Consider the following 23206-nt stretch of genomic DNA (forward strand, 5'->3'; position numbering starts at 1 on the left):
GAGAAAAATAATACAGGCGGTTTCTAGGATTTAAAAAACAACAACTCATTTTTCATACCACAAACATATGTCACTTTTGAACTACAAAGCTGTAAATAATGTGGTAGAGAAAAACAATACGTAAAAAATAAGAATGACAATAAATTGTTCATTGTTCCATGGACATGATCATTCATCTCTAATATTTTCGATTGACAATGTACCTTCTTATTATCTCCTGAGAGGAGTTCACTGAGTAGGGACAGCATTGTTTGGATGACGAGAAGTCACTCGCTCGACAGGCGCGCGCTGAAATCTCGCGAGAGTCATGAGGCGTCACATGACTTGTGCACTGAAAACAGGAAGTCATGGGTTCTCCTGGTTACCCCCTCAACCAGGAGCGCGGCTTCTTCCTCCTGAAAATGTTGTCTTTAAAGTCTGTCGCGGTTTTGCTCGGGATAGTCTTGAACTGCATCGCGGTCGTGGCCAGTGAAGGCAGCGTGTCGGACTTAAAACAGGAAGAGACACCGAGTCCCGCCGTGGCTTCGCCTCTCTTCAAACCCGCTCCGAGGTCGCTGTCTCTCAACCTCCTGTCTTTCCCGGAGGATGTGGAGATGAGCGACTACTGCCACCAGCTGCTGCAGATATTTGGCGAGCGCTATGTTTCCGCGGTCACCTGTTTGGTTCCAGCTGCTCGACCTGTCCTGGTGTGTCAGAAATGCTACCCCAGTTTCAGAAGCCTTGTTGACACCTACGCCAACATCTCTTCGGACCAGGTGACGAAACCCCCCCCCCCCTTTGCTTCCTACATGAAGACGCTAGGCACTGGTGTTGTACTCTGCACAAGACAGGCATTGTCTCTGAATCACGGGTTTTCTGGTGTGACTCCATGCCATGGGGTTGTAGTCTCATTTCCATTCATTCTCACTCCCTGCTCCGTCATGCTTTAGTGACACAATAAAGTACAATCTGATGATTTGGTTTCTCCACAGGGAGTCGCTGGGAATGAAAGTTGCAGAGACAGTCTCATTCGGAGTGATCGCCTGATGCTGGTTTATATGCTCTACAGCAGCCTGGATAACATCTGGACTAAATCTGACTGTGACAGTAAGCAGCCACCTTGTTGTGTTCCATGTCTGAGACTTTGAAATGCAGTGACAGGTTCCTTTATGTGAGAAGGAAGCTGCACATCATGAGTCCTCTGCATAAAAATGAAACAAAAAAAAAACAGAACTGGAATTGTGTCTCAGTCGTTGCATAGCCATCTCCACATCAGTACATTATGTATTTTATGTTTGATATCTTACATTCACAGATTTATCATACTGTCTTCTGTTTCTAGACTGCCTCACTGAAGGACTACATAGCTTGACCAATGACACGCTGAACTTCATCGCCCTGCACAACCAGACAATAAGCTGCTTTGAACTCAATCGACAGGTACAGCTTCTTATTTTCATGAAAAGAAGGATGACATCCCTCACTGTTGTTCCTTTGGCTTCAGAAGAACCACAGTGAGCTGTGCATCAATTGTAACGACACGTATAAAAGACTCAATGACCTCTACAGTCGCATGGAGAAGAACCACACTCTGTGCATCGACATAGAAGATGCGGTATGTTGCTTCATACTTATCTCCCTTCACTTCCGTGTTGCTGTCATCTTTTTGTGAGTTGTTTCGTACTTCCCCAAAAGGCATTCAAACTTCTGCCACTAAACCCATTTAATGTCACTGAATAAAATATCTGCTGACGACGATATATTAGATTCAACGTTGACAACTGTAGTTGCAGAACTACAGAGTGAATTGAATTTTTTGGCAATGTTTTTATTACCTTTATTACCTTTGAGCTCTTGCTCTTTTTTTAATTACTTTTCATATTTTTTTTAATTTTATTTATTTATTTATTTTATATTTTGTTGACAAAGCTGTCTGCTTCCAATCCACATTCTCATTTCATTTTTAGAAATATGTTTTGAGGCAATGCCAAACTTAGGTTTTCAAATGTAATATAATCCTTAAATTTTTTTTTCTTTCATTTTATCATCATCATCAGCAACAGCTTTATCTTCAATTGTCCTCATTCACTAGCATAAAGTAGCTGACATTTTTTATTGCAACAACCTTATGTGTTGATCCCTGAAAAACATTTGTGATGAGAAAGTTTAAATATTGTTTTTTTTAAGTTGACACAAACTACCGCCCCCTATCGACCACTTTTAAGTTCACAGTGTGTCGATCCATTTCACACCACTGTTCTGCCTCGGTACTGAAGTCAACTGGTTGTTCCTCAGATGAACGTGACCCGTCGGATGTGGAGTAAAGTCTTCAGCTGCTCCTTTCCCCTGGAGGAGACGGTGCCGGTCATTGCCGTGTCCAGCTTCATGCTCTTCCTGCCCATCATTTTCTACTTGAGCAGCTTCCTCCACTCGGAACAAAAGAAACGCAAGCTCATACACCGTGAGTAACCAACTTAATTCACCCACTGCCACACAGAGAGATGTCTGACCGGGTCGTGTGGGGTTCCTGTTGAGGCGGGCGGGCGGGTGGGTTGTTGGACACAGCTTGTGATTTAGATGTCGATGATTTGTACTGTTCTTTTTTTGCCCCCTCAGCCAAGCGAGCTCAGTCACAGAGCAGTTTGATGAACATCCAGGACAAGCAAAGCTGAGGCAGGACCACGGACATACAGACCGGAAATGTTTCCCCTCTGCAGTCACCCTCTTGTTCCTGGACTTTGCCTCCACGACTCGGCCTCTTCCCACCATATCAGTATTTATTAATCCATGAAGGTAATCTGTGTAGAAAGCAGAAGTTGGGTGGACTGAAAGTGCCTGACTGGCGTAAGAGCTCCGCTCCTTCATTGTCCTGCTTCCCTTGTTAACCATCTTCGGGTTGGTGACACACAGCTGTCACTAGAAAGAGCGAGTGGCTTCAATACAAGTGTGTGTGTGTGAGTCCTGTTTGAGAAATGGGGTTTCTCTAATGTATGTCCGAGAGCGGGCTGCAGGAGAAAAAGGAAGCACTTGATGTCCATTAGTGGTGACATGTATCTGCTGTAAGAAGGGGAGGGGGGACGGGGGGGCACATCAGTTGGGTAGGTTTAATAAAGAAATGACGAAAGAGCACTCCAAAGTACCACACTGAGATATTAGCTGTTTTTTTCCCCCCACTTTTTTGTTGGGTTGAGTAAAGCTTTTACTGTTCTTTGTTGTGCTTCTTCACTAATGTTTAACTTAATTTAACTCCGGCTGGTGGTGATGGCGCTGAGAAGCCTCTCATGGATGCATTAAGAAATATTGTAAAGTTAATTTCTCAGATGCATAAACATAAAGTAAATAAAGTGTCTTTAATGCTTGACATGTTCTCTGCCTCCTTATTCGAAATACGAAAGTCTTACAAACCAAAACCAATGTTTACATTCAGAGTCTCTGCACCTATCGACTGCTCTGGTGTGTTATGCTGTATATTGACTGTTGACTATGATGTTTTCGGGTAATTATGTTAGCAGCAATGGACCATAAAAGTTATTTCCTGGTGGCAGTTGCTGAGTCTGAAGTGAATCTGGGTTCTGCTTGCACCTGTGTGGGTTTTCTCTGGACACTCAGCCTTCCTCCCACAGTCCCAACACTTGCTGTTCAGTTGAATAGATGAAGATTCTAAACTGCAGTGGGTGTTCTCATGGACTGGACACCTGTCGCTCACCTCGTGAATACGACGTGAATATAACTATCATCTGAACATCTCCACTATTTTTTAAAGCTGTGTTCAAAGCAAGAATTATAAGAAAAGAATTGCAAAATCTGTAACAAGTTCCTCTCCAGACAGAAGCGTTATTACTAGTTCAGATTTTTTGATAACAGAAAACCTCTGCTGTGATATAATTTTATTGAAGATCATTTTAGCTCAGGTTAGAATATATCAGGAAATGACCTGGAATTTTTGTCCACTTGTTTGACAATACATTTGCAAGGTGTGAAAAATATTGATACAGCAATTTATCACAATACTTTGACCACAGACCTACAGACTGATATTTTTTTTTTTCTTTTTTTTTTTTTGGAAGAGTTAGAATTGATTTCCAACTAAATATTTTTCGTCCATTTAGGATGCTACCAGTATTTTGTTAAATAATAATTATTGGTTTAATATTTCAGCAGTTAAAGTGACAAACATGATACGTTTAGGTTTTCATATCAATTCTAAGTATCATAAGTAAATGAACGGATGAATAAAATGGAAAACGTGTTCAATCTGACAGTTTATTAATTTGTCGTTTATATTTTGAGTAACACTGTTTGATTTTTCTTTTTAAATTGTATTGTACTATGGTGACATGTCGTGATACCATAGTATCGAGAGCCACATATCGTGATGTGCATTATATTGTGAGGTTCTTGCCAATGCTCCTCACCATGTGCTGACTTTATGTTGGACAATTATATATCTATATGTTTAAAAATACAATGTGGCACAACTTTTGTTTTTGATTTATATCTTTGTTGTTTAATGTGTGTCTTCAATGTTTTTATTGTGTTGAATGCCTTTACTGTTGCTGCTTATTTTGTGGATGATCAAGTAAAAAAATTTTTTTTTGGCTATCAACTCTTAATTCTGCTTTGGATAACTAGAAGAACATGCAACAACATGGAAGGTCAAGGGTCAATTTGTTTGTCAACTTTTGGAGACATATGCTTATGTCCTAATAACGGTTCTGTATGTATCTCTAAGGCAGCAAAGATCACCTCACTTGGATTCAAACCTATGACTCCCTGCTTCAAAGTGAGTGAACGCTGTGGCCATTCTTCCTGCTTTATATTTAGATCACATTAGATGACAGTCCTTTTTCACGCCCCTCGCCGTGCCTCATGAAGACTGCGAGTCAGGACTGGAGGACTTGACACTCGGGCGGCCCAGCACACTCACCCCTCCAAAAGCCGCTCCGCTGGCTGCAACCGGATCATATGACTCCGCAAATATCCGTAATGCTCTTACCGCCGCGCTCATAATACCAAAAAGCCAAAGGAGTTTAATGTGTTGCTGCGATTATTCGGCCACGTATCTTTATCCGCGCGAATAGATTAGCTGCTAATGAGGGAGGAAAAAAGCTTCACGTAACAGCAGAACAAGGGCCATTCAAAGTCGGATCACTCGGAGACCAGAATCTTCTGCAAGAAATGCATTTGACTTCCAAACTGTTGGAGCGTTGGCAGAGGAGAGCGTGAGGGTAGCGAAGAATATTAGGAGCGGGAGGGTTTTAAGAGAGAAAATTACACTGAGAGGTTGTGGTTTGCTGGAGCTATGCTTCTCAAATGGTGGGGCAGGGCCCCCTGGGGGGGCGTGGAGCGATGCCGGGGGGGCGCATACATACTTTTTTGCTGTACTAGAATAAAGTGTAATGTTAATAACGTTATTCTTTAGTGTAAGTTTTCTTGAATGGAGCATACTATGTTAAGGAGAGGTGTACTTATAATCATTTTATAGACAACTGATACTATTCACAGAGGCAGGGAGAGTTGAAACGTTTACTTCTTCTTACGAGCGGGTGCAACAGAAACAGACTGAGAAGCACTGTGCTGGAGGCAGCTCTGTCAGAGCGAGCGGAGCAGTCATTCATATCTGGTACATTAGTTATATTCTCTTTGTGTGTAGAGAGGAAGTGGGAAAGACGTCCACTCAGAGAGGTTCTACTCCCTTTCACCACTGCATCTCTCCTCCGCTCACTCTCTCTCTCCCTGCCAGCAACAGACCAAGTGGAATTACATTACATACTGACAAGTACATGTGGCGCTTGTTATTGTTCCGTCAGAGAGCGGAAAAATATACTCTGGTTCCCCTTTCATTTCTCATTCCACTTCATGATATCCTGAGACACACACAGCACAAGCCGACACCTCGGTCCGCCAGCGTGTTTACGATTAATTGTATTAGCAGGAGGAGGTGATTGACTTCATGTAGTCGACGGCAGAAAGCAAAAATTACAATCCAGCCGTAATCGCGGCCTAACGCCACAAATCATTACTGTACGCCTAATCCAGCTTTGACTGAGAGAATCATTTCGGAATTGGGAAAGTGACTCAGGATCCTGCCTGCTCTGCTGCTCTGCTGGATTTAGATGGGAAAAAAATGTGCTGAGGTTTGTGTTCAAGCTTTGTGGCCAACGTAAGTCGCTTTGGGGATCAAGATGTTGTTTCACAAAACGTCAAAAGGGACGCGTGTTTGAGCGAGTGAGAGTTCCGAGCTCTTACGATTATTGCGATTTGGTTGATGTGGATTTATTAAGAAGACTGACTTCATACATGACATCATATTCTACCAGCAAGTAAAATTAGTACACACTTGTGGCGTGAAAGGTCAGTCTTTATATTGAACTCAGGCGTGAGCAAAACTCAGTTTTACTTCTTTCCCCACTGTGGCAGAATGACTGGACTCAACGGCCCTTTTGTTTTTCCCGCAGTAACATCGGAACTAGGCATAACGTGACATCATCAACATGCGACATTCACTTACCTTAGGTGTCTGTAAATTATTTTCTCGACGACAGAATTTTTCTCTTTTACAGACAGGAAACGGCAGAACCCATCTGTTCCAGCTCGCTGTTGATGTGGGGGATAAAATACATACTTACTTTAACCTAAACTTAATAATACAATCATGAACAAGCTCATTACAGTGTCAATCGTGGTATATGTGGATGGACAATATAAGCATCAGAAACAGGTAAATGAAAATGACAATTCCAAAAAAAAAAAAAAAAAAAAAAAGAAATGACAAAACAAAAAATAAAATGAAATATACCTATTAATGCTAGGAGGTAAAATGATTTAAATGAGGATTCTAGATTGAAAGCAAGCAGTTGGTTTTTGTGCATTTGTTTGGTGGAATGTTTAATGGAAATTAAATATGTTTCAATGTAGAAACCGATTGAGGTAGGGGATCTGTGAGCATATTTAGATGAATGTTGTAATGTTGTTCACGGCGCGTTGTGTTCCCGGTGACGTCACTATTCAGTGACGATCTATTTTATTTTATTTTATTTTATTTTATTTTATTTTATATAACAGCACTTTATTTCGAAGCACTTTCCTAGTTGGTGGAACCCCCATTGACCATGGCAATAAATTCTATTCTGATTCTGAAACAATTTACAGCAAGCTCTACATTGAAGGCATATAGAGAAGGCAACAGACCGCGAAGCCTAGTCACACTGGACACTACAAACTTTCAGAATTGACCTACTCTTTCATGAGGTTCACCCTTTGTAGATTTAACTGCTGCATTCAAAACGCTCACTTGAAGAGTAAGAAATCAGTGTGTAGTTGCACGGCGTGATCGGTAGGTGGCAGTCCGAACACACGCTGTGCTACACACGTCATTGAGCGTGGGCTTTAACGCAATATACAGCTCCGTTTGATCATCTTGCTGAGTAAACAACACACTGTTGGATGCCCACAAACAAGTATAAAAACAATGTAAAACAATATAAGGATTATGTTGGGACGCCAGTACCACAAAGTATTTTTTTAAAAGCAGTAATGATGATCCTAATCTACTTATTGCTGAAAACTGCAACAAAGTTGGGATGACTGTCATACAGTACTTCACTAGTCAGGACCATCCTGTGCTTTTGATACTTTGTGGCACTGTCATCCCCAATATTTTTCAGAAGTAGCAATCTGGAAATAATTTTATGAATTAAAAACATCAATATACAGTGGTACCTTGGTTTTCGAACGTCCTGGACATCGAACAAATCAGAGTTCAAACAAAAAATTTGAGTTTTTTTGCTTTGGATTTTGAACGAAAATCCAGAACTCAAATGCCCCTGAAAAAAGCCGGAAAAAACGTAACGTGCGTGGACCGATCAGCTGACCAACGAGGGGCTTTGTTATTGTGTATAACGCAGCCTCTGTATGCAGACGTGTCCCGTTAGCTACATTTACTGACTGTTTCTTTTTCATATTGAGGTGTAAAACCTTTCCTGTCTCCGCACTGGACCGTGGTAGAGTGTCACAGGGGAGGTGCTCGCTCTCCACACCTCCACTCCAGGGTTTGATGTCCTGTTGTGGGCTGGAGCTGGGACAGGGATGAGGCCAGTCTGGGACAGAGCGTGACTTGGTTTATGACTTTGTCACAGCCAAACTGCACAGAAGCGCACATTCAGAGCTGGACACGCACCGGGCACCTCTTCACTTCTGGAGAGACGTCACTCACTCAGCAACCCCTCCCACATGCAGCGGCCACACACATAGAGGAACAGCCACCTGCAGCAGACGCTCTACATTCACTCCTACAAAAGACTATTTTAAGGCTTGGAACGCATTATTTCTTTTTCCATACATTGTAATGGGAAAAATCGATTCAGATTTCAAACAAATCGCTTCTCGAACGGCCGTCTGGAACGGATTGTGGTCCAGAACCGAGGTACCACTGTATAACCATTGATCGGGACAAGTGGAGGAACTGTTGTTCAATTTGCTCCTTCTTCATCTATGTATGTCAAAATGATGCTCTAGGTAATATAGGAATGTGAGATGAGTATGTGAAGGAGAACAAACAAACAAAAAACTAACACCAAACACCATTGCGACTCTCCAGTTGTGTTGCTTTTCATCAACTGTTATTAAAGTATGGCCGCAACATGATGCCTTACAGTCCTCAAATTCATTTCTTCCACTTATTTGTTTTTTGTCTCAAGTTTGCCAGAATAATGATGTCTTTATAGCAGCTCACTTGCCCATATACGTACAACCCACCTCCTCCCCTGCCCTGTTATGTAATCCCCTGACTTAAACAAAGTTAAAAACAAGATGGAAGGAACACATAAGGAAATGCTTTAGACTGCAAACAGTGGTGAAAGAGAGTGGTGGAGAACATCTGTGGAAGGATTTGTCTTCCATGTGCTATTGGTATTGATTCTACCTGCGTGTTCTGAACCATGAAGCATTGTGTGATGAAACAACACTCTCACTTGTCAGTTAACGTTGAGGTTTAGATTTTCTCAGGGATCAATCTAACACGTTGTTGGCCTCTAAACATACGACCCAGAGGTGAGCTCTCACACACCTACACACACGCTAAAGTAACTGAGGCTTATTATACACCTGCGAGTGGGGTCAAAGTCTGTCAATCCTGGGCTTATGGTATTATGATAGATTATAGAATCACTCCCTAATGGCAGTCATTCAGCTTGTAATCTGGGCTGCTCCAAAGCTCTTCAGTGTTCCAGGGCCCTGCTCCTCATGCGTCCCGCTCCACAAGGTCTCATGACAAGTCAGCTGTTGGTGACATCACAGATGCTGGATGGCATGTCAGAAACCTTTGCGGCCTGACTTGCATCCCAGAGGCAGGAGGCCACTTGAGGAGAAGAGAGCAGCTGTGGGGGGCGCTCTTCAGGGCAGGAACATCTGACCCATGTGACAGTGGCCTTGTATGCCGCCATCATCTTGAGGAGACAGTTATTGAGGAATGTATGAGGCTGCCAGACACTTGAAACGCTGTTGTTTGGAGCGTGACAGGTTTGAGGGCTGGGCTTGATAGTAGCGCCATCTACTGCCATGCTTTAACGCTGCCAATATCCAGATGCTTGATTGTTCAGAATCAGAATCACAATCAGAATTTAATTTATTGCCATGGTCAGTGGGGAGCCCACCAACTAGGAAAGTGTTTTGGAATAAAGTGCTGACAAAAAAATAAAAATAAAAATAAAAATAAAAATAAAAATAAAAATAAAAATAAAAATAAAAATAAAAATAAAAATAAAAATAAAAAACAACAACAACAACAACAACAATAATAATAACAAGGCTGTTCACGAATTCAACAGTCTGACGGCCGAGGGGAAGAAGCTGTCGCTGTGAGGGGAGGTTCTGGTCTGGATGGACCGTAGCCTCCTGCCAGAGGGAAGAGGAACAAACAGTCCATGTGACATGTGATGAGAAGGTCCAGGTCCTGAAGAGGTGGCAGAGCATGTGGTATTAGGTTTGAAATATATTCACAACATACACGTCACAATGTTGCAGGTTACACAAACTACCATTACAAACCAGAATTTCAATATTGTTTTTTTGTGATAGAGGAGGAGAGAATTCATGGCTATGTGCCGTTATATAGACTTCACTTTTATGTATATATTTACATCACAAGACAGATACAACTACTGGACTCTACGGTCAGTATCTTTCTATTTTTTATGCTGAATGTATTTCACATTATTTCGATCACTGCTTTCAAGATAAAATAAAAATAAAATTCTCACATTCATAGAAAAATTTCAATGATTAATAAATTACTTTGGATTAATCTGATTGAGAGTTCATCATTGTCTTTTACTCAAAACTCAAAACACATTTTTTTACCACAATTAATTATGAAAAACTACTACTTATTTAATAGCACACAAACAAACGAAAAACCACTATACATTAAATAGTTCAATGTTCAATTATCTGATGAGATTCTAGATGTGTATTTTTTTATTTTATTTTAATAATCGAATTATTACTTCTAGGCTCAATATTTAGTCGTCCACTAGATGGCATTGTTACTCCATTATCATCCACCCCCCCCACACAATACAAATTTTCTCACTAAGGACGCCGGATTATGTCTCGCAACAGTCATCGAGTAATATATGTAAATTTGTTGTCTGGTTGAAAAAGCTTTCAGCTACATTCACTATCACAGATTTATCAAAAACAATTTCACTCTGAAATACGAGCTTCACTGAGGCGCATGAACGCGTCGCTGGATGGCTGCGTCGCCATGACAACAGTCAGCAAACTCAGCTGCCGCTTCTGAGCGAATTTCTCGGATTTCAACCAGTGAAAAAGAGCTTTTTATTCATCATGGAGTCAACGTCGACCAACGTGGATAAAACGGAAGAGAGAACGACCGTTTTGGAAGAGGTGGTGACAAAGAAAAGGTGACTCAAGTTGTCGAAAAGTGACTTTTCTCATGACTGTATCTCATTCAACCATAACCTACAGTTAGCTCTCTAAATGCACGAGAGAATTGTTAATGGTTCTTTATTAATGATGTGTATCGTTTTTTAGCGACGTTTGCGCTTATTTTATTCGATTTTCAGAGTTGTTCAGCTGAACACCTGCGTTGCTGGGGAGTCACGTGATGCCCTACACGAAACAGGAAGTGAAGAGGTTTGTTTGGTACTTTGCCATCTTTTGTAAAACTTTGCTTTGTCTTCCTTATTTTTAGTTTCTGTCACATTCCTAGTGTGACTAGTCACTTTATATTAATAAAATAAACAATAAGCATATAGTGCCTGGAAAATACTTGATGCTGACCAGACATTCTTTGGTTGACACAAACCAGAGGTGGAACAATGTAACTGGTTGCCATTTTAGTTGCAAAACCCGAAGTTTCAAGTTCGTGCTATATACTTTATCCTCCCTCTTGTTACAGCCTTTCACCTATGAAAAAGTAAACCAACTTCGTAGTGAGTTCCTGTCATTTGTGAGCGACATCCAAACCGCAGCTGATGCTAGCGAGTCGTCTCGGAGGTCCAAGTTTGAGGAGGCCAGCAGAAAAAGGTTTGCCTCCTCCAACCAAAATAATCTTTGAAGTGCTCCTGGCTGATGTTTCTTGTCTCAGACTGCAGAGACTAGATGAAGACGTCCGAGCCAGTCAAGTCAAATACGAGGAGATCACAGAAGGCTGGACACTGGCTGCACAGAAGACCTTCCACTTGGACATACAGGAAGCTCTGACCAGCCAGCAGCAGCTGTGTACAGCACTCATGGAAGACAAGTGGAGACTCATAAACGACCTGAAGGAGGTGCGACCGAGTGACTTGTGAGAGACACAAACCGTGTTCCTCTAAAGCTTCTTTGTGACGCAGGAACTGAAGAGCGAGGACGATCGCTTTGTGAAGGACTTGCGGAAGCAGTCGGAGGAGCTGGAACTGATGTTGGAGAAGATCAGAGCTCAATTTGAAGCTCTGACAGAAGCCTACAGGGAGGAGCTGGATCAGGCTGAGGTAGGTTTCTCTGCTGCACTCTGCTTCAGGAGCATCTTAAATAGCCTGTTTTTTGACAGAAAACCTATCAAGAGGAGCATGAAATCCTGCTGAGAGAGGACCAGACTCAGTGGCAGCAGCACCTAGAGGGACTTCTGGAGCAGCAGGTGGGAAAATATAAAACTAAAGAAACACAAATAAAATGTAATGATTGTCTTGTTAACAGCAAGAGAGAGAGAAGGAGAAGAGGGGCTTGGTGGAGGAGTGTGAGGAGAAGCTGCACCTTCAGATGCTGACCACTGACCAGTACAGCAAGACGGAACACAGGCGCAAGTATCTGGTGAGATGATGAGGGTGGGCTCACCCCGCTGTTGGTGCTGTAACAACAGTTTCTCTGCGGCAGGATCTGGAGCGAGAGCACCAGCAGCTGCAGGCCGACAGGATGATCGCAGATGTGAGGCAGATCAAGATCAAGGACGACGCTGAGATCCAGAATGTGACTCAGGAGAAGAACAAAATCATGAGGTTCATCACTGCGCGGCTTCTTAACAGCAAGTTTTAAAATCAAAAAAGCCTGTTTTCAGTTTGACGCAGGAGCGTAAGAGACTCCAGAGGGATTGTGCAGACAAGGAGAAGCAGCTGCTGAGGAACCGCAGAGTTCTGGCGGAGGAGTATGAGCGCCGCCTGCTGGAGCAAGAGAGTCTGAACAAGAAAATCAGGTGAAGACACTTGAAGTTAGCGTGAGGTTTAGGTTTGTAAAAATAGGAAATCATTTTAGATGCAGGTTCCTCCTTAAATGTGTGAGTCATTTCCTGACATGGAGACGTCAGTGATGTCTGGTCCCCGTGTTTCCTCACCCCACTTCCCTTCACAGACTCTTTGCCTCGTCGCATGCTAAGACCTACACTGAGATGAATCAGATGCTCCAGGCTGAGACGGATCTCCTGGCTGAGAAGCTGTCCTTCATTGACTCCGTCATCTCTCAGCACCCTCTGGGTCCCTCCCTGGACACCCCCCTGGCAGAGGCTCCTCTTGAGGCTCCTCAGAACGCCCCAGTGGTGACGGCTCCTTTAGCCACTCCAAGACCAGATCCTCAGGTCCTCAGAATCCACACAGGGAGGAAGGAGGAGGAGCTGGTGATGAAGCTGAAGGATCTGCTCCGAGAAGAGCCCCTGGATCTCCATGTTGATGATGATGACTTGTTGGCTGATTTCCTGTCTGAGTACACACAGCAGATGGAGGTGAGGAGCCACAGAGCGAAGGGCAGAGGAGCGACTGTTACTCCTGACCCCCTGACACTTGCTGACACAGCATTCCCACCTTAGATGTTCACTCAGGTGCATCATCTGTCATAAATCATCCTCCGTAGAGAGTTTGCCCGCAGCCATGACTGATCCATTCTGAAGGGACTGCAGAGAAAACCGCAGTAATAATAACCACGATGAAGTGTCCACTGGACAGCAGCTTTCAGATTTATCTTCTATCTCTTTTTTGTCTTTAAAATTTCTACCAGAATATAAATATTTATAGTGAAATAATTGTTTTATTATTAGCTTAAAATGATATTTCTGTGTTTTTGTTGGCATAATTTGTAACGTGTTTTTGTAGTTCAGTTTATTTCTAAAGAGTTTTCTCTGGATAGTTATTTTTCTTAAGGAAGTCCTGTGAATTTTTTGTTTTTATTTTCTATCAATCATTTCATTTTTTTGTTCTTAGATTGCGAAAATATAGTAAAAATAATTCAAAGTATAATTTTAAAGGGAGATTTTTTATTAGAATGTTCTCATATCTGTTTCACATCTATGGTGTCTTAGGGTGCTGACTCGCCTGCCAGCTTGACCTCTGACCTCTTTGATCCTGATCACGTCCTGCCAGCTCTGACAAGTTTCCTGAAGACTCGCAGGTGTGATGAACATCAAGGTCTGGCGAAGACGTCATGATCTACGATCTGATAGCAGGCTCCGCCCACAGGCCGCTGAGCTCCAGCAGCAGTGATGATGATGATGATGATGATGAAGATTACTGGAAGAGAATGTCAAACATGGTCTCTGAGGACAAACTCAAACTTTGGGCAGCAGCTGAGGAGACGGTCAAACTTCACTAGTGAGTACAAAAACAAAACAAATCGGAGTTGAACTGATGTTTATCTCCTTCTCAGTGGGGCGCTGAAGGAAATCTCAGATTTAACCTCAGAGACTGAAAGTCTGAAGCAGCAGAACGCCGAGCTGAGATTGTTGTTGGAGCAGCCGCTCATCCCTGCGGTGGGTGCTGGGTTTGATTCCCAGTGTTGCTCCTACCAGAACGCGGGGAAAGACTTGAGCATTTCATACCAGTTTATCATTCCTGTGTTTAAGTTAGTTTAATAGTTTAAACAGACTATTTTTAAAATTTAGATATTAGTAACACATATATTAAATAATATTACATAAAAATAAATAAATAAATAAAATGTATTATACATTGAAAAAAAGGACCAGGAAAATGAGTTGAAAAGTATTGTGGTGGTTATTTCTTTTTATGACACCAAAATAAATGTAAACATTAATAAAGTCGAACTTTCAGAATGTAAGTTTAAATTTTAAATACCACGATGAAGGTACAGCAAGTCATTTTTAATAATGTAAAATGAATAACTCTAAAGGTCTTTCTCTTGTCTGACAGGTCGACAATGATCGTCATGATTCATAGACCACAGTGCTGGACGTCTCTTGACTGGTGAGCACAGCTCACTCACAGAATGTTACTACAACAAATTCAGAAAGGTTTTGGAGTACTTACTGTAAAATACATAATATAGTTTGACAAACTTTGTGAAAGACATCTGAAGTTTTGGAAAATACTGGTTTTCAACCTGAATAAACAATGAACGGTTTTGAATCAACAACATGGCTGCTGAAAGAAAGCGACCTCAAAGTTCATGTTTACTCGGTCGAGTCCAGTTTATTTCAAATAGCCTGAAAAACAGACATAAATAAATATTGCACACATTTCTACAGATATAAACTCACAAATTGGTCGGAGGCAAGTCAAGTGCAAACAATAAAAGAGTCACCAACAAAACTGCAACACAAATGCAAGCAGGCAACGTCAGCCAGAGGTGGACGCTCCAAATCTGACCGTCGTCTTTTCTTCTCCGCTCGAGTGCTGTTTTCCCTCCACGTGACGAGAACACAAAGGTTGCTGTGCGGCAGGACGGACACTCATGCCGACCGTTGTCATGCAGACTGACGTGTAAACACACACACGCTTTTACGCCGATAACAGTTTCGGAGTCCAGCTACCTCTGACCGGAGCTCACGGCTCGTATAAAAAGAAGAGTTCGCAAAGATCTGTTGATGTGAATTCAAAACGAAAACGTATCATCTTCACTTCTTTGATCAACTGAATCTTGTTCTACGTCTCTTTAGGAAAATAGAAATCTTTTTATTTTTTATTTACTTATTCTTTTGTTAGTGTGCAAAGATCGCCAGAGCTGGACTCTTAAAAACACCAAGTCCTCCGAAGACACGTGAGAGAGAAAGTAGTCATGCGCTGAACACGAGAACAAAGGGGTTAGCTGTAGAATTCGACCGATGAACGAGTGAATATTGGAGGAGTGGAGGGTCCTCAACCATCAACTGAAATATTCTTCACAATTTAGGAGAATTACTAGTTAAGTTTCATACTGTGTACGGTCATGAAGCAGCTGCACTTCCTGTAAAGTGGGAATCGATTCTTGCTGACTTCTCATCTACACAACTTTGTCCTCATTGTGTGAACATACTGAACCCTCATTACACGCTGTCTGTGGGAGCTGCGTCCTTCCATCTTGTCCTCTTCTCTGGGACTGCCCCCGGGCCTCCTCCCAGTCAAACATGCCTGGAACACCTCACCAAGGAGGCATCTGACTAGCTTCCCTTGATGCTGAGGTGGTTCTGCTTTGAGTTTCTCACCTGCATTGGTTGCAAATATAGTCAATTGATTTCCCCTGCGTATTTCCGTGCTGCACTTCGACACACGTCCACTTCCTTCCTGCTCTGACTCGCCACACAAGAATGGAGTTGATGATCGAGGACTTGTCTGTGACTCTTACAGGAGGAGGCAGACAGCAGGACCTGGACCTTCTGCCTCCTCCTGGGACATCTCGATGCGGACCTTCCATCTACCCCCCGCCCCGCCCCTCTACCCAGCCCGCTCAGGCCCCCAGCAGCTTCTTGACCAGGTATCCCGGCATGCTGTAGAGGAAGAGTCCCAGCATGATGAGCAGCAGCAGAATCAGCACGATCTTAATGAGCAGCCACTTGTAGCGGTTGCACACCAGGTAGCGGATGGCCTTCAGCGGGCTCAGGAACCACAGGAACGTGGTGTCCGGCCGACTGGACAGAGGGGGGGTGAAGGGGAGAGAGGTCAGAGAGGGAGGGAAACGACAAGAATGCTACTGTTAGTCGCAGCAAACACAAAGAATCCTCTGAACCCTCTCACCACGACATTGCTGATATTTACTACGTTGGTTGCCAACACCACTTCAGCCTAACATTTCTGACATTATAATACACCTCACAGAACAACAATGGACACACGGACGTGGACAGACCTCACAGAAATATTCAGCTACGACACATCTACGCAGCAAAGACACCATGAGGACTGGACAAGAGGAGCGTGCAACAATGTGCTTTTAGAAGCTTTGCCTCTACAGGACGGTTAATGCCAGATAAATGGTAAAACAGAATTAGTAATGTTTTGGGGATTTAATTGAAATTTCCTGTTTAATATTCACTTTGCACATGATCGATAAGAGTGAGGCAAAAGCAAACCACAAATATGTGATACAGTCCTCGAAACATAATGTATTCATTCAGTGGTTAGAAGCATTCCATACCGCACTGCAACAGTTGAAGATCTCACAGTTCTTGAAGTGTTGGACAATTTAGCTGTGAGCTGTTTTTGACTAGTGACCGTGGTATTTAGCTGTTGCTTTGTTCTAGAACAGTAAAATCTTCATGATGGCCTCATGAGACTCAGGGTTTTGGGGTGGTCATTTTCAGGCCTGTTCAGAACCAATTGAGGCAGCACTGCGTAGGACTTTGACATCATTTGTCTTACCTAACTACAAGGCTTCAATCCTCTGTGTTTTATTGTCATCAGAAACACTGTGACATCGACTAGAAGATTGGTTCACAAAGCAGAAGAAACAAAACAACTAGAAAACTGTTTCCGGGACAGTTCACTGAAGCAGCTAGGACAGGGGAAGCAGAGGAAGCAGACAGGAGGAGGAAGAGAGCGCGGCGGCTACCGGCGCATCAGGCCCCCAGCATCTTCTTGACCAGGTAGCCGGGGAAGGAGTAGAGGAAGAGGCCCAGCATGACCAGCAGCAGCGCCAGCCCCAGCAGCTTCAGGATCAACCAGCGGTAGTTGTGCCAGATAAAGTAGCGCAGGGACTTCAGAGGACCCAGAAACCACATGAGACTGGTGTCCGGACGACTTTGGAAAGGGAGGGACGAAGAGAAGGAGACAGATGGAAGTAAAACAGAGAAAGGGGGAGGAGAGGAGTCACAGAGGGGTGAGACAGAGGGAGACAGTTGAGGAGGATGGCAGGAGGGAAACCAAGTGCAGAAGGCAGCAACTGAATCAAAGCTTCTGAAGTTTCTGGAGGAAGGTTTCTCCGAGTCATTCTGCTCAGCGGAGATGGTTGGGGACTTACTTTGGCTTCTCCAATGGATCTGGCTCGTTCCGTCCCAGACCCACCGGGCTTTTCTCCGCCTCCTCTGCCGTCACCAGGTGAAGTTCAGCTTCGACTTTCCCCTGAAACAAGATATGATTCTGGTGATGAAGAAACGTCCGACCACAACAAAAACTGGACTTTTGAGTGGGAACATCATCAGACGAGGAGCCATGTGGTCATCTTACCGTGAGCTCCATTTCGTCGTTTTCATCGCGGGCCACGAACGGCCACCACCCTTTCACCCTCTTCTGCTTGAAGATGGAGATGGTCGGCAGCTCGTGCTCATTCCGGATCATGTCGATACTGCACTGCTTGGCTGTTTTCGCTCCTCGAGGGAACCGATTCAGGTCCAGCTCAATGGCCCCTGAGATTAAAGTCATAGGTTAGAGTGGCGTCTCCGGGGCCTCATCAAACGGCGGTGGTCCTCACCCAGGAAGTCGTCAGCAGAGAAGTGGTCGGCGTCCCAAACCTGCAGGGTGAGTCGGGGAGGGATCTTGTACTCTGTCTCGTCCCAGGAGAACATGGACTCCTTCTTGGAGATGACTATCTTCTCCTCGGCCATCAGGTAGTCAAAGGGGTAGACGAAGCGCCAGTTGAAGTTTCCCTCTCCGGTCAGCGAGTGGTAGTGCACGTCGGTGTCCTGCCTGTCCTCCTGCTGTCCCTTCAGCCACCTGGGGGGCGTCACACAAGCTCCAGTAAGGGTCACTCAACTCGAACAGGACACAGCAACATTGACCTTTAGGATCATAGTTGGGCGTGAATTTGGTTTTTGCCACTAATGTGGGGAACGTCTAGTTCCCCGGTTGTTTGTCACCAGATTAGAATGAAGACATCCTAGATCTTAAAATCTCTGTGAGCAAGAGAGATGATGCTAATAGGTCAAAATCAAAACCGATAACTGCGAGACTCCAACAGCCAGTCCGTTCAAATCATCGAATCTGATTCGCTGTTGGAGCCTCGCGCTTCGTCTCAAGCCATGCAGACACAGAACTAGCAGGGTGCACCAGCAAACCAGGAAGTCAGTGATAGAATGCCTGTGTTGTGATGGAGACAAAAATCAGGTCAAAATAAACGCCTTTGAAGAAGCTGGAGCTCAGAAAAAGAAGTCAGATCAAGCAGGCATGCTGAGAAAAATGCTACGGGCTGAAATAAAAGGAGAAGATGGAACTTTACAGGCATGAAATCTGGAGGGACTTCTGTTTGATTTGACGGTGTCGGAGAAGCAAAACACAGCGGAGCCTGAAAACCTTCAACAGGGTTTTCTGTTATCAGCGTTGGGCGAGCAAACTTTTTAAAAAGTTATGAGTCATGTCTCGTGGGCAGAGCAGTTATGGATGGGATTTCATTTCATTACTCTTTTCAGTCAGAAAATGGTGTGAATCTGGTTTTCCTGCGGCGACGAGCTTCTTCTGTTGTGGTGTTAGTGTCGTGCTTCATGCAGGCAACATCAGTGAGTAGATGTGTCAATTGAAAGAGTCAAACTTGAGCGCAGCACCAAACCACAGTCTTTTTTTACCGGTGAATCATTTCTTATTAAAAGTCGATCACAACTTTGGCTCTGGATTCTTATCTGTTTCTCAGTTCAGGGGTATTAAAGTTTGTGTTTCCCCTCAGGAGGGCTCTCGCCCGCTATCAACGTTTCTCATGAATACAAACTCCTGCAGTCTCCTATATTTACTTTTGTAATGGGATGTGTGGCTTTGATGCAGCAGGAGTCTTCTCTTTGTTTACTGTTATACAATTCAGCGCAAAACTCACTTAACAAACACAAAGCTTTTGTTGGAGACTTCACGTTGCAAATGAATTTCAATACTAACCATATGTCTCGGTCAGTTTTGGAGCCAGTTTTGACTTATGAAGTCTTTTCGCACAATAGGAACGGGTTTGTATGTAAAGAAGGGTCATAATGTCAGTGGTTCCTGCAATAACTATCCGATCTCTCACGGACGATTCACACTTCTAGTTGAGTTGACTTCAGAGCGCTGGCGATGTGAACAATTTCAACTCATGCTTCATTTAAACTGTACATTTCTCAGTGCTTTTTTTCCACCTCAAGGCCGTGGGGTCAAACCCTCTGACCCACACACTCCCCTCACTTGCTTCCAGAATTTGAACACAGCTGCGCTTTAACTCTTTCAGTAAAATAATAAGCATCTCCCTCGAGAAGTCAAAAATGGGTCGCAAAAGGGTCTCCAAATGAGCAGGAAAAGGGCTTGAAACAACTTCTAATGAACTGTCCTCGAGAGTTGATTTTACTAAACACAGGTCTCTTTTCACTTTCCACACACGCTTTCCTTTTCACTCGCTCCTGGATTCAATGGGCAGCTGAAAAAACTTCCTATCTAATGAGCTCAACATTAAAGACTCCCTTTTCTCCCTCCTACTTCCTCTACACTGATTTAAGGAAGTCTGTTGTTCTCGTCCCTGCTTGTTAAAACAGAACTATGAAGTTCAACACTGACTTTTTAGTGGGTCACGATAGACAAGCGGGCCTCTTTTGGATGCACATACAGTGACTTGGCAGGCTGCATTCTAGTGTGACACATGTGGCCTGAGTAACAGAGGAGCAACAACATTCATCTGCTTAAATTCCAATCCTTTGTTAGCTTCCCTGCATCCTTTTACAATCTCACTGTTTATCAATATTTAATTCCTTCTCTTGTTTTCAGCATTTTCCCTTGAGGCAAGTCTGTTTCTTCCATCTGAGCCCATCTTGTGCGTCCTCTCTAGTCGCACCTCTCGTCTTCATATCCTCTGTTATCACATCCAGGAACCTAAATGGCTGTCTTCGGTACTTCCATGTCTAACATTGTTCGACCAACATGTCCACCTGGAGTCTGGCCTCCCTAACTTGGTCTCCAAAGCTTCCAAAGTGAGCTGTTCTTCTCATGAACTTGTCACTAATCTCGTCTGTCCAAGTCACTACCAATGAAAACCTGAGCATTTTCCGATCTTATGTCAGAGCTACTGTCTCTAACCCACACACACACCATGGCAGGTCTCAGTACTGTCCTGTAGAGCAGGGGTTCTTAACCTTTTTGATCTCGTGGCCCTCCTTTCCCTGAAAAATGGGCCTGTGGCCCATTCAAGTAGTAGAAGTGATTCATTACTCTTGATTTCATTTGTGATCAATAACCATATTTAATCTAATTCCACGTAAACAAACCAAAACCTTGTGAAATGACATGAAACCCTGCGATCATGGCCTATTTGTCATCAAAAGTCCAACCAGCAGCCGAACCAGGTGCAAGTCATGTACATCAAATTCACTGAAGAAAAAAGGAAAAAAATACCTGTTGAGAAAATTGGAAAAACTGAATAAAATTCAGAATAAAATAAATATAATAAAACCACGTCTAAATAGCATAAAATAAAATTATATATTTTATTTTAACTCCAAAGAAGTTATAAGTGAAATGTAAATAAAAGTATCGCCATTTCAAAACTTCAAGCATCACTTTCTTTTTCATTTTTTTTCTTTTCAAGAACTTCTCCACAGTTGGTAACTATCACAGATTTGCAGCTGTCAAGTCAATTCAGTGACACACTGAAGCGGCCCTCTCGGAGGCACTTGTGGCCCAACCATGGGCCCAGGCCCTGTGGTTAAGCACCACTGCTGTAGAGCTTCCCTTTCACTCTAGCTACCTGTTAATAGGAACCAGTGCTTCGCTAACAGGCAACAGAAGACACAACATTGTTGTCTAATTAAAGGTAGATTCCTGGAGCGCTATTGAGGACACAGTTACAGGTATAGATTCTGAAAACCACTTTCAAACCTCAAACAAAATAATTTGCTTCAGCCTAAGAGAGAGATCGATAATGCTATTCCTTTTAATTTAGCTTTGAATCAATAAAGCATCTCTTACGGTGCATCACTGAGGATAAGAGTCGCAGCAACTCTGAATTAGTTCTTATAGTTAAACAAAAGGAAGCAAAATAAAATGTAAAGTCATGTTATCAGGCCGATATTTTTAGGTCAGTTTCGATCTTGAGTGGGAGCTCACCAGCTTCACCAGTGGGAATACAAGAGTATATATGGATTTCGCCTCCTCTCATATAGAAGTTCTGCCTTCTGTGCGGCTGAGTAACACCATGGTAAAAGAAGCCCTCAGTCGCCTTGATATCAAGTTGTGGTTTGGTTCTGACTGAAGTGTGAGGGTGAGGACAGAGGCGGACAGGAGGACGTGCGGGACAGTCGGGACATGGAGCGGAACAGAAACAATGCGGGCGGTGGAGACTTTGTCGAGCCATGCGATGGAGTCGTGTGTTTACCCCCTGACATAGATGTCAGACATCTTCTCTCCTGTCATGAAAGCATCGTCTTCTAGAATTACGTCATCAGTGTTCCAAATAACAACACGAAGCTCAAAGCTAGACATCAGCAGAGCATTGACCGGAGAAGAGAAGAGAGGACAACAGACAGGAGACACGCCACAGACACAGACGGGAACAGACGACACGGACGCCACACACACAAACGGAAAATGGAAACAAAAAGAACAAAAATAAATGGTTAACTGCCAAACAAAAACCACGACACGCAGCTCACACCCACGGACGCGGAGCGGAGGCTGCGTCCCGCTGTACGTACCCCCTGACAAATATGTCACTGGACTTTTCCCCAGTGAAGTAATCATCGTCCTCCAGTATTACTTCGTCTGTATTCCAAATAATCACCCTGAGCTCATATCTGGTGAGGAGGGGAGGAAGGGACACACACAGTTGGACTTGTATCTGTCAGTGGATTAGCAGCTGGCTAGTCAGTAACTCACCACCACTTCACCAGGGAACTAAACTACATACTGACTCAAGGTAAAGCCATCATTTGTGTTTTAGATCACAAAAAATTATGTCTTTTGGTTTATTTCATCGGTCCCACCTCTTTGGTTTCCGTGGCGATATGTCGATGGCGGGTCCGGGAGCCGGCATGTCCATTGGAAACATGTCCACCCACATCTCAATACGGCCCTGCGGGAGAGCGAGTGTCAGGATCCAGGTGGAGAGGTCCGGAGGAGAGCAGCTCCTCCTCACCTGCTCGATACCGGGCTTGTCTGGATTCAGCAGCGGCCGGGTCTCCACGTGTTCGGGAACCAGTTTGCATCCCACCCTGGGGATTTCCTCCCAGTGGTTCAGCACCGTCAGAGCCAGATGCTCCTCCGTCTGCTTCTTCAGACCTGCGGAGGAAGACGAGGCACCAAAGTGCACCAAGAGAACTTAAATATAACACAAAGAAAACTTCCAGAGCCCACACAACTTTGTCTCAGCTGACTCGCAGCGACTCTGAGAGAGATGGAGACACAGAGAGGCGTCTGGGAGCTGACGACTGTGGCTGTTAACTCTCACAGTTTCAGAAGAGTCTTATACCGTTCTCATCCTCCATCTCTGTCGCTCCGGTGAAGATCCGGTTGGCCACCTTGACTTTCCCTCCTGGTCCGTAATGAGGTCCCTCAATTTTGGCGTCCTTGACCAGCTTGGCCAGAATTTGACTGGGCTTCATTGGGTCCCGCCAGACATTGTAACCGTGACTGAGAAGAGGAGAAAGACGTTC

General features: G+C 43.7%; 3 protein-coding genes across 14 annotated transcripts in view; 2 read left to right on the plus strand and 1 right to left on the minus strand.

Annotated features, from left to right (window-relative positions):
- The first annotated feature begins 329 nt into the window (after window positions 1-329).
- Window positions 330-3343, plus strand: ostm1 (osteoclastogenesis associated transmembrane protein 1). Of its 2 annotated transcripts, none has more exons than XM_053881352.1 (6): window positions 330-755; window positions 972-1086; window positions 1322-1419; window positions 1484-1594; window positions 2275-2440; window positions 2596-3343. In XM_053881352.1, exons 1-6 carry the CDS (start codon window positions 348-350, stop codon window positions 2649-2651), a joined length of 954 nt encoding a protein of 317 aa, XP_053737327.1. In that variant the 5' UTR covers window positions 330-347; the 3' UTR covers window positions 2652-3343. The 2 variants fall into 2 exon arrangements, with proteins under 2 accessions (XP_053737327.1, XP_053737328.1); XM_053881353.1 differs by having other exon boundaries at window positions 1487-1594.
- Window positions 3344-10786: 7443 nt separating this feature from the next.
- drc1 (dynein regulatory complex subunit 1 homolog (Chlamydomonas)) lies at window positions 10787-19172 on the plus strand. 2 transcript variants are annotated; one of them, XM_053880726.1, is made up of 15 exons: window positions 10787-10904; window positions 11067-11136; window positions 11402-11529; window positions 11591-11774; window positions 11838-11975; window positions 12035-12121; window positions 12181-12294; window positions 12358-12479; window positions 12539-12673; window positions 12829-13195; window positions 13769-13857; window positions 13926-14057; window positions 14113-14215; window positions 14616-14669; window positions 17082-19172. In XM_053880726.1, exons 1-14 carry the CDS (start codon window positions 10828-10830, stop codon window positions 14640-14642), a joined length of 1773 nt encoding a protein of 590 aa, XP_053736701.1. In that variant the 5' UTR covers window positions 10787-10827; the 3' UTR covers window positions 14643-14669; window positions 17082-19172. The 2 variants fall into 2 exon arrangements, with proteins under 2 accessions (XP_053736701.1, XP_053736699.1); XM_053880724.1 differs by lacking the exon at window positions 17082-19172 and having other exon boundaries at window positions 14616-14791.
- Window positions 14496-23206, minus strand: part of otofa (otoferlin a) — a 60787-nt gene continuing 52076 nt past the window's right edge. For 2 of the 10 annotated variants that reach the window (XM_053880723.1, XM_053880718.1), the window contains 9 exons: window positions 23023-23183; window positions 22690-22832; window positions 22538-22626; window positions 21931-22029; window positions 18088-18329; window positions 17844-18022; window positions 17638-17738; window positions 17230-17417; window positions 16160-16309 (listed from right to left, as the gene is read on the minus strand). In XM_053880723.1, the coding sequence (XP_053736698.1) occupies window positions 17237-17417; window positions 17638-17738; window positions 17844-18022; window positions 18088-18329; window positions 21931-22029; window positions 22538-22626; window positions 22690-22832; window positions 23023-23183 (1195 nt within the window). In that variant the 3' untranslated portion in view covers window positions 16160-16309; window positions 17230-17236. Of the gene's footprint in view, window positions 16310-17229; window positions 17418-17637; window positions 17739-17843; window positions 18023-18087; window positions 18330-21930; window positions 22030-22249; window positions 22349-22537; window positions 22627-22689; window positions 22833-23022; window positions 23184-23206 lie in introns of all 10 variants that reach the window. The other 8 variants (XM_053880720.1, XM_053880717.1, XM_053880721.1 and 5 more) reach the window with 6 other exon arrangements.

Source organism: Synchiropus splendidus, chromosome 12 (assembly GCF_027744825.2).
Source record: "Synchiropus splendidus isolate RoL2022-P1 chromosome 12, RoL_Sspl_1.0, whole genome shotgun sequence".
In the NCBI taxonomy this organism is placed as follows: Eukaryota; Metazoa; Chordata; class Actinopteri; order Syngnathiformes; family Callionymidae; genus Synchiropus; species Synchiropus splendidus.